This window comes from Sceloporus occidentalis, unplaced genomic scaffold, assembly GCF_023333645.1.
Source record: "Sceloporus occidentalis isolate IW3139 unplaced genomic scaffold, rSceOcc1.0.p SCAF_5, whole genome shotgun sequence".
Classification (NCBI taxonomy): domain Eukaryota; kingdom Metazoa; phylum Chordata; class Lepidosauria; order Squamata; family Phrynosomatidae; genus Sceloporus; species Sceloporus occidentalis.
Genome location: NW_028316985.1, coordinates 81,884,696 through 81,897,685, shown reverse-complemented (window position 1 = coordinate 81,897,685; position 12,990 = coordinate 81,884,696). Strand labels below are relative to the sequence as shown.

The window sequence follows — 12,990 nt, the reverse complement described above, 5'->3', positions numbered from 1 at the left end:
TTGCCTGTGAATTCATTAGCACAGGCTAATGTTTACACACAGCAGTTTTGTTAATGATGGCAACACATTAGCACCTCATTCTTCAGGCATTTCCTCACATTAATTTTGCCATAACCAGCTCTCTCGGAATAGTTTTACGGGAAGATGTGCTATCCACACCACTGAAAAAGAATTAAATGATATCTACAGAGTAAGCAGAAGAACATCAATTAAAGGCTAGGTATCAGCATAGTGTAGTGGTTTGAGCATTCAACTATGGAGACCAGATTCGAATTTGCATTCAGCAATGGAAACCCACTTGGTGATCTTGGGCAAATTATACTCTCTCGGCCTCAGAGGCAGACAAGGCAACCCCCACTCTGAACAAATCTTGCCAAGAAAACCCCATGATAGAGTTGCCTTAGGGTTGCCATAAGTTGGAAACTACTTGACTGCACACGGTAACAACACATTAAAGCACATCTGCTACCTTTAGGGTCGAACTCTTGCAGCTTCTGCTGATTATAATTTTTCCAAAGTAGCAGAAACAATACCTTTAAAGGGTTCTGTCTTCTAACTGACAGGAAGAGTAAAGGTAACACAATTCCTACACCCCATATCTCAGCACACTCTTCAGGTTTGGATGTTAAGAAGCTGAGAGTCACAACAGTTCTGAAATACAGCTCTTCAAAACAACAGCATTTTTGAATCTACTGGTGTGAACCCCCCACACCCCCATTATCTACCTGTCACTATACTTCTACAATCTGTTATTCTGAAACCATTTGCCACTTTGAAATCACATTTCTCCCTGAATCACACTCCACACCACACAGAAGAATGGATGACACATGCAGGAGGCACCTGTGGACCTTGCCAACTCATGGCTGCCACGACTGATTTAACAATTCACTGGCAAATTTGTCCTGGCAAGTTTGAAACACATTTTGCATTTTATAAACTAAACATCAATTATTTAATTGTACCAAACTATGCCCAAATATTTAGGTTTAGTTTTCTTTTAATTTGCAAAAGGGACAAGATACTGCTACAAATGTGTAATGTGTGTTGAGCTACAATGCCATGATCCACTTATTATTATTATTATTATTGTTATTGTTATTGTTAGTTCACGTGCACACTTTTAACTAAAATCTTCCATGGTCTAAATCATGTACTCTTTTCTGCACTGCTTTGTAAATCCCATAGTCTAAAAGTGGGTCAAGGAAGAGAACAGCTGGTCAGGGCAGTCAAAAACTTTAGTAGAAATGGAAGTGGGAGGAGGGAAGCAGCAGCATATCTATTCTCTTTCTTAACCCCTAAAGAAGAAGGTCAGATAAGAAGTCACGTACACACTCTTCATTCTTATGGCAGGCTGTTCATAAGCAGCACTCCTTGTCTTATAAAATTAAAGAAAGGGACACTGAAGTGATTTTTCGGTTACAGCCAGAAGCCAGACCACATGGGTGCTGAAAGATATCTTTCCAAGGGTTACACGACATGAGATTTAAAAAATGTTCACACATGTGTGTGCACATTTATAAAATCTCTATCATGTAACCCATGGAAAGATCTGCCTATATTTTTGGATTCTCTTAAGGATCATGACTATAGGGACTTATCATATTGAGTCTTAGCACTTCAAAACTAATCATTACACTACTGCTTGTGGGTCATATCTTGAATACTTTAGGGGTAAATTGTTAGGTAAGAGCCAGAGGAGTGTAGCGGTTTGAGTGTTGGACTATGACTCAGGAGACCAGGGTTCAATTCTCTGCTCGACCGTGGAAACCCACTGGATGACCTTGGGTAAGTCACACACTCTCAGCCCCAGAAAAACCTACGATAGCCGTGTGGTTGCCATAAGCTGAAAATGATCTGAAGGCACAAAACAACAGAACAACAATTTGTTGGGGTCTGCATGCCAGAGCTGGTGGGGCCACTAGCTAGCTGCAGATGTGGTCACCCCTCTTCTCTTTTTTCACCACTCCTTTCCATCTCCTTCTCCCTCTCTTTCTCTACAACTAGTTGACTACTGAGCAAGGGACAGATTGCTCCTGCCAGAGATAATCACAGAGAGGAACCCTTTAAAATGCAAAGTCCCTGAGGCCACAGGTTTACATGGTGTTGCACTGTTTTGATAAGATGCAAGCTCATTTATGGGCTTCTATGTAAAATTCTCCTGCGTTTGGTTAAAATTTCTGAAAAGTTACACCAATATAACTGAGTATTAGTTGATTTGGCATTTGGTTACAGCATGATTGGTGCTCAGTACAGCCCATTATTCAATTTACTTACTTCAAAAATTTTGGAGGTTAATATACAGGCAAACTATGACTTACTTTCTCTTCCTCTCTTTGTATTTACAAGTACCTAGTAACTGAAAGAGTTGTCAAGTCTAACCATATTACCATGCTTACATGATTTTTATCCAAAATATTTTAACTGAAATAATATTCATACATTGTAGCCAACCAAACTGCTCTGTTTTTACTAATAATTATTTACGGCAAACAAAAACACATTGTTAGACTTAAAAAGAAAATCATTTTTCAATTGAGAATGACTTACAAGCTGCTCAGACTTCACACCAAAAAGCTGGATGGTTTTTGCCACATTTTTTGATACTGCTAAGCTGAGGTTTGGATCCACAGCAGCTACATTCAGCTCACTAAAAATAAAAGTAAATCACCGATTTTATAATATCACTTTAGCCCACAGAACTGAGAAAGAACATCTTTGCATCAACACTCCTTTATTTTACACACACACACACACCACTTTTTTCCTAATGTGGGATCACTGCAGAAGTTAAAACAACACAGCTTTTGTGGATTTTCTATTTTGTTGTATTTTTTAGCTTTAAAATATTTAACATTATACAAAAGTTATAAATATAAATATATGATCAATTAAATTAACAGCAGTTAACAACATAGCCATTAAAAAAAACTGCACATATAAATAATACAGCACATTATGAAAGCCCTTTTCCCTTGTGTAATCTGCTGTCAAGACTTGTTGAATCACAATCTATGGAAGGATAGTGAGGGAAATCATTCTAACCTTTCTAGGAAGGGAATTCCAGATCTAGGGAGCAGCCATCAAAAAGGCTCTCCTGTGTTCCACCAGATATAATGAATTTAAGCTCTCTAATCTTGTAGACAGAGCCAGCATGGTGTAGTGGTTTGAGCACTGGACTGTGACTCTGGAAATCAGAGTTTGATTTTCTGCTCAGTCAGGAAAATCACTGGGTGACCCTGGGCAAGTCACACCCTCTCAACTCCAGAAAAACCTGTGGCATGGTAGCCTTAAGGCTACCATAAGTTGGAAATGACTTGAAGGCACACAGCAATAGGTCTTGTGGGCAGTTAAATGCCATTCGTACCATTACTTTTTCTGCACAGAAGTAACCAGGTACTGCAGGGCAAACAACGACAGCCCCCACACAAGCCCCCCCATATCCCTTCTCAAGGCTCTTTCTTTTTGTCCCCATGTGGCTTATTTTGAAGGGAAATGTTGAGATTACTTCCCGCGATAGCAACAGCAAATATGGCAGTGTGGCTGCAGTGTAAGGTGTTGCCCCAGTGAGTCTGGGTGGTGAGGAATGGGGAATGCACTGTATACAGTATAATGTACTGAATTCACATGCCTATTTCTGAGATCACAGCTGAAGAAAAGCTTCTGTTGCTTTGTAAAATAAAATGTAGGATGTGAGCTATAGTTTAACTCTGCTGTTTATTGCTTTTATAATTAATGAACAATGAATCATTTAGCAATACTGAACTTTGATTTCCAAAATTATAACTTAAGCAGGGGAGAGGCAAAATGATGTTATACGTTATGTGTTGAAATTTATTACATTCACTTACCTTGCAATGGTTTTGATGATGCTGTCAAGTTCATCAGTTGAAGGAGGACTGCGACCTCCAGGGGGAAAGACAAGGTTGATGGGGTCAAAGAGTCGGGACAATGACTTTGACAAGTAGGCAGCTTCATAGGGTTGCAAAGAGTCTTTCAGGGCTATTTCTGGACTGGAGAATGGAGCCAATTGGTTACAAGGAAAGATTTTTATTTCTCTTTTTTAATATAATAAAATATTAACTAATCCTTTGGAGGCTGAACCACATCTTCCCAATATTTGCAGAGTTTTAAAGCTCTACCAGAGCCTTATCTACAACCACTCTTGCTTTCAAGGCTTGCAGATTGATTAAGGCCATTTTTAGTGGCATAGTATACAATAGTATATTTCACACAAAATTCAGAGCTTATAAAATGCCAATTCCTGCAATGAGCAAAACTATTTACAAAGACCTCAACCCCAAAATGAAGAAACCTGGTGTTTCTCCTGCCAAGCTTCTTTTAGTACAATTTATATAAGCCACAGACAGCATGCCAATGGTCAGGACCTTGTAGTCCAAAACATCTGAAGGATGGTAAATTGCCCTAATCGGTACATATATGTCTGCTACTAAGTAATTAATTCATCCCTTTCACAGAATAATTCCAATTTCATCAAGTTTCCCAATTAAATTAGACTTGAAATTAAGAAAGATATTTCTTAAATTAAAATTAAATTAAACAGAATGACTGAAACGACTCACTTCCCAATGTAGGTTATTCATTCCAGCTTTCAACTCAGAAGGAAACCCATTAACCCATTACCAACACAACCACAAAAATCCTACAACCAACTGCAAGACCTATCCAATCTTTTCCTTGGATCTCCAAGCTTGTACGCTTGTTATACTAGAAGACAGAATGCAACAGAACACAAGAATTTCTGTTAGAATTATCCTGCATATTCTTATTTTCCAGTGGCTCTGATAGTCACAAAGGTCTCATGCACCTTCCTTCTTTTAGTCTTTCCTTGGATTTGTTTACCCTTGGACTGAGATCAAAGAATGTCAGTGCTGGGTCAGATATGTTATGCTCTTAGAGAACTGCACAGAGATGCAGGTTTTAAAAGATTCTACTTTGGAAAGGCTTTCACTGACTCAGTATGGAAACTCCAGCCAAAGATCACATCAGAGAAGTCCCACTAATTCAAAAACTCATGCAAAATGTATCCCACAAGCCACAAAGGCAGAAGTACAAAAACACATTTAGCATTAAAAAAAAAATCTGTTAAAATTTATGGCCTTTATAGTACATGCCTGTGGGACTAGATTCAATAAGTTTGTTGAACAGCAAGATTTGTACAAAAAAAAAATAAGAACTTTATGCTATAGAAAATGCCTCAGTGTGTAGAATCATATAACAAACTGTCCTTTATTAAAACACTGAAACAAAATACCTTGTTATTGCAGGGACCAGTGAAATACTGGAATCTGGAATTCTCTTATGACACACATATATACACACATACATTATAATGACATTAATTCCATACATACTCATAATCTTGTTTCTTTTGCATGAATATATCTTGTGCATCATCTTCAATCTGTTGAAGTTCAGCAAAGTGTTCTGCACTCCCATTTGTAATAAAATTTCTTTGAATATTTTCACTGTATTGCTGAAGTCGCTTCCACAAATCATTATATAGTCTTAATAATTTAGGGTATTCACCTTCAAAAGCTTGCTTCAAAAACATGGAAGCTACAAGAGAAGTAACACGGGAATCATAAGTATTACTTTTAATAAACCACATTGGGAGGCTGTGGATGTTAATAGATAGACATTTAGGCGGGATACATACCGCCATTTAGTACGTATAGGATACGTACTAGGGTTAGGAAGGGGCGGTGCTTCCGCACCCCCCTAACCCTAGTACGTATCCTATACGTACAAGATGGCGGCGCCCCTTCCACATGGGCGCCGCCATCTTTATGTATCGGACGCTGAGCGTCCGTACGTGTCGCAGCCTTTATGACGTAGCGAGTGCGCCCCTGGAGCCTCGCTACGTCACAAACGCGACTGAAAAAGAAGCTCCATTTTGGAGCTTCTTTTTCGGTCCGCGCGGGAGCTGCGCCGTCTGAAGGCTCCGGCTCCCCAACGGATCTACCGGCGCCGGCGGCAGACCGCCGCAAAGCGGCGGTTTGTACCCCGCCTTAAAAAGACAAATGCATTCATATAATTTTGTCATAACATGTCATTTGACCTCAAGCAGAAAAATAAGAGCCAGTGTGTTTGAATGTTGGACTAGGACTCTGGAGAATGGGGTTCAAATCCTGGCTCAACCATGGTAACTCACTGGGTGACCATGAGAAAGCCACACTCTCTCACACTCAGAGGATGGCCATGCCAAACCTCCTCTGAACAGATCTTGCCACGAAAACCCCATGACAGGGTCACCTTAGGGTTGCCATAAATCAGAAATAACTTGAAGGCACACAACAACAAAGAGAACTTATACTATTGGAACACAATACTCCTGTGAGATTCCATCACCTCAAAATCTAGTGATGCTCTGCAGTCTTACATTACTGGTATGTCCCTTGCAACTACAGGGCATATATATGACAGTACTGTATTAGGAAGTCACTCACTGTAAACTAGCTTCTTGATCACATGGTTACTAAGCAACTACAAAACAGTTGTTTCTAAAAAAGGTGACTAGATAGCTGAAACTACAAGGATGGCTGTAAAGATGCTATTTATTCGCATGCATCATGGTAAAATATTAATAAATTCAAATAAGAAAAGCATTGTTTGTGTGGACTGAACTTTGTATAATTAGAAAAACAATTATATATAAAACCTCAGAGATTCTATAATTAATCATATTATATAGCTCTTCACAGCATGAAGATTCAAAATATGTGTATGTCCACAGATCACTATTTTATTTATCAGGGATATTTTTAAGGGCATCACTAGGGTGTGTGTGTGTGGGAGGGTGCGGGCTGCATCTGGTGACACTCTAATGGGGAGTGACATTACTGCTCTCCAAACATCTGCCTTTTGGCAGAAATGCGCTGTGGTGTTCACTTGCATCCCTATAAAATGCTGAAGAGATTATGTGTGTGGCGTGTGGCTCAGTGGGAGGAGAAAGGAGAGACTTCAGGGGTTTTTTAAAATGATTTTTTTAGTCTTTTTAATTTTTTAAAATTTAATTTAATTTTTAAAATTCTTTTACAATTTTCTTTAAAAAAAAATCACATCTTACTAAACTTCCAGTTTAACCCCATTAAACTATGCACATGTAAATACATTTATGTTGTGTGGATGATATTGTAATTTGAAGGTATAGTTTTAATTTTGCAAGTTGTTTATGTCACAACTATTACCATTACATTCAGTGATATATGGGGATTATAATTTATGAGTAACACTAAGACAAAAAACATTACTAAGGATTCTGCACGGTGTGATATGGGAGGAGGTCAATAGTAGGATGACACCATGAGTTACTGCACTGTGTGATGCCAACTAGACATCCTTCTACCTCAGGCTAAAAACAGGATTTTATAAATATGAACACAGGGTTTTATTAGTCAAGCTGACTTTAAAGAGGCCTTTTAAACTGTGAAGGTACAGGGTTTTTTTCCTATTTTTTATTATTATTTGTTGGTTGACATTTGAAAAAAAAAATTCTAAATCCACCTGCTTTTTGTGGTTTTCACTTGCTTTATTAGTTTTATTTTTAGCTGCCTTAAGTCACATTAGTGGGCTGATTTTTCAAGATGAAATCCCACTTATACCTGTACATACAGGATAAGGACCAAACAATAGTTTAGTGCAACTAAACCCATCAACTCCATACTGCCATTATTTGGTCACTGCAGGGAATTTTTTCACAACTGGTAGCAAGACTATTTATATGATTGTGAAGAATCCAATTTCCTCAATATAGATTTCTCTTGTGGGAAATGGCATTTTCTAGCACATTGCAGTGTTTCACTGCTGCAATTTCTCTTCCTAGCTGGTATCACTGCCAGTACTATGTAGACAATGGTTATATGTACGTCATGAACATGTAGACTGTTCTGACCACCAATATAATTTTCTTCCACCAGTATTACTTTGTAAAAGGTTTTTTAAATCATTAAGTAAGTGAACAGAAAAGGGCACCATACACCAGGATAATGACCTCCTCCTTCCTCATCACCAGCCTACAGACATCCTCTTTTTGCTATGTCCTTTAATTCTGTTTTTGAAAGTTATGCGTTTGGCCATATCAACTCCGCAGCACATCTCTTCCCTCCAGATTAGAAAAAATGCCTTTGTCTGTTTCATTTCCAAGATTTAACACTGCCTGTCCGATTGACAAAGCACTTTGAAGTCAGACATTCAAACGTCCTGGGCTGAACAACTAGATATAATGCTAAAAAGGGAATGCACACCAAGGGGTGTGTATGCTCCATATTGTTATTTTATAGCAGATAGCTACTGGAAGGAAAGGAGAGGGGAAAGACAGTTTGACTCTTTTGTATGGTGTATATAAATTAGTACAGCTTCTTTTGCCACTCACTCTGTTCCTAGTGCTATGGAAAATATCTAAACCCTTCAAAGCTCAAATGAATTACAGCAGTGAAAACTGTTCAAGTTACTTGCATAGCTACTGTTTTTTTCTGAAACCTGGGTTCTGGGACTCCTAAGATGAGATGAAAGTTGATTACCTCAACACAACCCATCCTGGAATGGCTTCCTGAAGAAAGTTACCACTCCAATTAGCCAGTCCTTTAAAGAGGTGCACTCATCTTGGAAAGAAAAAGCATGTGTCTAATCTATTTTAGGTCCCATTTTTGCTCCCAAATCACACAAAATGCCCCAATAGTGTGAAAACACACGAAAATAGCCCCTACAAGCACTCTAAATTCTATACAGTGCACCCGCATCATATGTGGATGCACTATACATGGCTTTCAGCTTACATTGAAGCCGTGCAGCAAAATAATGAATGGTGCATGTGCCCATGGCATGCTCTCTCTCCTGCGCTGTGAGCATGAGCCCCATTATATTCAACGGGGCTCCAACATACATTCTCAGAGTACTAGTGTGTATGATGGCTGTATGCACAGAGGTTAGATTTTGAAACCATATTTATACTTTAAAACTAGCCCTAGGCGATGGGCTATTTGCCAGGTAACAAAGGATGAATTATTTGTCCCAGGGGGATTCCAGACTAGTTGATGCCTTTAATTTTACAGCAATTGGATCGGGATAGTCCTCAGATGGATAGACAGGGAAGTCTGGCTGGAGACACAACAAAATTTAGGAAGGCTTACTGCTCTTTGTGTGAAGAGATCCTTTGTCTGAAGTTGCAAGAGGAAATGAAGATTACTTGGGGGAAGGAAGGAGCACTTTGGATCTGATGGTTTTGTTTACCTGGATGTCCACATGCCTTGTGGGAAATGATCCTTTTTTCCTGGGAACCTAACCAACCATTCCTGAAAAGTCATCGATCACTCAAAAACATGCTATCTCCAGATATGAACTATAAAAATATGAGGACACCAAAATACAGCACAGGTATGCAGGGGTGTTTAACACAGCAGCCAGTACCACCACTTTGAATGGAACTGTCCTAGCTCATAATGGATGCAGGTTGTGTTGGAATGGTGGTGGTGGTTTTTATGAAATTTTTAAAAATTCAGGATATCTGCAGAAGATACAATAATCATTAATGCTAAATTAAATACTTACAGTCAGTTGCTTTCTGAAACTGAGAGGCAAGAGTCTGTGTCACTGCTGTCCAAAATATGTACAAAATGTCTGACTGACCATCCTGGAAGAAAAAGAAGACAAAAAAAAACATTAAAAATATGACTCAAATTTATAACTAGGAGCATTCTATTTGTTATAGTGTCTATTCTATTATCACAAAAAAAAATCTGAATGCTGCAGTTGAAAGAATATTTAATGCAAAACTGAACATTTTTCCTACCAACTACCATGAGTAAAGAATTCAATTTAAAAATTCCTTTCAAATATTACTGTTTTTATTGGTAAGAAGGTCCTTTCTTAATGGCAGGGAGTTTCAAAAACATGGTTAACACTTTTGCAGCCTGAAGTGATACTCTACTTGACAACACCATTCTGCCTTATGTATACAGCAAAGTTTCATGTGTACACTACATGTGTAGAACACTGCATGTGTACATCACACTTAAGTTGGAGGTAATTAAGAGAACTATGAAGCACAGTCATTGAAAAACATTCCAGTTCGTTTTAGATGAATTATTGTTCTGTGGTGCAGTAATTCTTTCCCCCTTTCTAGGATTCTTAGGCTAGAATCCTATCCAAAATGCTGCTTACATTATTTCAATAACTGTTAGGTACCTCCCAAGTGCGAGATGTTTCACAGCCTGAGTTTCCAATTTGTCTTTACTTATTTTTCATAACTGAGTATAATTATTAACTATAATTTGTTTGGTTTACTCAACAGGAAGCAGTTCATGCCCTGGAGGAAGCAGTGATAATGAAAGAATGAGGGAGAATGCAATATTGTTAGGCAGGATATTAAAAAGTACAGTATTAATCTGGGAGGTCATACAAAAAGAAAACAGATAGCTTGCATTCATCTGTACTACAGAAATAATCCAGTTTGACACTCTTTAACTGCCATGGCTCAATGCTGTGGAATTATGGGATTTCTGGTTGTGAGACATTCAGCCATCTCTGTCTGAGAGCTCTGGTGCCAGACAAACTACAATTCCTGGAATTCCATAGCATTGAGCCATTGCAGTTAAAGTGATGTCAAATTGGATTATTTCTGCAGTGCAGATACAGCCTCAGTTGTGAAACATTGAGGTAAACTGCTTGTATTGTTTAACTGTTTTTTAAAAGCTCTTTCTGAAGTGTATGTTTTAAATTGTTTTAATATGGTTAATAGTTTAATTCTGCTTTAATTTTGAATTTTTATGTTTTTCATTATATTGTAATCAATTTAATTTGTAGGTCACCTTGAGTTCTACCTAAGTGAAAAGGTGGGATATAAAGATCATCATCTTCATCATCATCATTAAAGAGATGGGGAGAGCCAGGAGCAACAGTAGGTGATGATGTTTTATTGAAGCAGTGACAATGGCCACAGTGCAGAACTTACTTACTTAAGCAATGGAATTACGCCTTTCTGTAACTCAAGGTAGCATACAATAAAATTACAAAAATGACACCTTCAATAGTAAAGCATTAATGTTTCTAACTTGTTAAACATAAAATGTAATAAAATTAAAAAATAAAGAAATAGTAAAGCATCAACAATAAAAACTGATAAACAACGAGCTATTCATCACTCAGTCTATTTATACCACTGAAGGCTGAGTGAACAAACCTGGTGAGGTGTTCCACAATAAAATATAAAAACAAAAATCAAGTAGAAACAAGGCTCAGAGGCACAGTCTCTTTTAGTAGCTATGTCCTTCCAAGGATTCAGACAAATCTACCCGTATCAAACTCAACATAGAGAGGGGTGACATTACTTTGCCTCAAAGAACAAACAATTTCAAGGACTTCTGCTAGACTGACTACTAGTCAAACATTAAAAAGAGCCTGTTACGATACACGAAGACAATAGTGCTTTCTTCAGTCTGTTTCTTACAGCTTTTCTGGCATATAGCCTTAAAGAGACACTAGGTTTAAGATATTTAATAAATTATTAAATTAACTTGAAAGCCAAGAAAGAATGGCAAAGAAAGTTGAATTATATAAACCAAATAGGAGGGGAGAAAGCCCACTGTGTAATGCTTTTTTTTGAAGTCGAGCAAGAGAGAGATTATCATCTTGTAGTACAATCCTCTATAGTAGAAGCTAGTAACAAGATGAGTAATGGACTGCATCCGATTATCTTTTCAGCTCTGTGACAATCTTTTCAATCAAATTCCTACTCTTAAAAGCAATACAACAAGAAGGGAAGACTCCTCTCAGGCATTTTACTCCCAATTAATGTATTTTAAGTACATTTCATGCTTATTTTAGTGCTCTTTCTTTCTCTGAGCAAACCGAGTTCTCAGCAACATTCATAAAGACAGGCACATGGAGTTGGAGTATATACCTTTTATCTGATTTTTGTACACTTTTGTATGGCCAACCATGCTCTTTTCTTGAAATATTTTACAACTCAGATTTTGCTGCTTTTGAGGTCCAAGCAGTCAAGGCCTCTGCTCCCCTTTGCCAGGGAAAGAATCCCAGTTAAGATGTTCTGAGCTACTTCAGTGCATGAAAAGGCTATTCAGGTTAGTTTGGAATTGCTAAACGAATTATACTTGGTTGTACAGTTATCCTTCAGCTGTTTTTTTTAGCATTCAGTGCTACTTCACTTGAGATGTTACAAACATTTTATTATTAAATCCATTTTGTATAGGAAAAATTCAGACCAATGAATAGTACTTTGCTGCACATGGCATTATGTACATACACACATTTTTCTATGAATAACTCTATATTTTGTAGCTCATGCACATATTCAGGTCTTTGAACAGGATAAATTGTTTTTAACACGACATTGCCTGATGGTGTACAGTAGTGGATTATTCCAAGACTACAGCACTATCTATTTAGATTTTCAACCTGTTACAAACCTTCGTACCTATTTAATAGCCTGCCTTTCTCTCAATATGGGATCTAAGACATATCACAGTATAGAGCAAAATACAGCTAAAATCAATCTTTAAAAAAACTTTAACTTTAATTTAATCTGGACAAGACAGAGGTGCTCTTGGTTAAATGAAAGGCAGATCAGGGAATATGGATTCATTCTGTGTGAGTTGGGGTTACACTCCCCCTGAAGATGCAGGTGTGCAGTCTGGGTGTGTTCCTAGACTCAGCTTTGAACCTGAAGGCCTAGGTTTTTGTGGTGGAGAGAAGTGCTTTTGCACATTTAAAGCTTGAGTTTTAACTGTACCATTCCTTGAGATGTCAGATCTAGACATGGTGGTACATGCCTTAGTCCATTTGGACTATTGTAACACCCTCTACATGGGGCTGCTTTTGATGACTGTTCAGAAACTTCAGCTAGTTTAAAGAGTGGCACCCAAATATTAATTGGGGCAGATTACGGTGACTGCACTGCTCCCTGGTTACAACAACTTCAGTTTGTTTCTGAGACGTAATTCTGCTTTACAG

At 38.0% G+C, this 12,990-nt stretch overlaps 1 protein-coding gene across 1 annotated transcript in view; it reads right to left on the bottom strand.

The window, feature by feature from the left end:
- The window catches only part of LOC149312387 (conserved oligomeric Golgi complex subunit 5-like), a 193,779-nt gene that overhangs the window by 43,401 nt on the left and 137,388 nt on the right, over window positions 1-12,990 (bottom strand). Inside the window, exons 11-14 of the mRNA XM_089524517.1 lie at window positions 9,571-9,652; window positions 5,376-5,580; window positions 3,852-4,013; window positions 2,551-2,650 (exon numbers count right to left, since the gene is read on the bottom strand). Coding sequence (XP_089380643.1) covers window positions 2,551-2,650; window positions 3,852-4,013; window positions 5,376-5,580; window positions 9,571-9,652 — 549 coding nt within the window. The remainder of the gene's footprint in view (window positions 1-2,550; window positions 2,651-3,851; window positions 4,014-5,375; window positions 5,581-9,570; window positions 9,653-12,990) is intronic.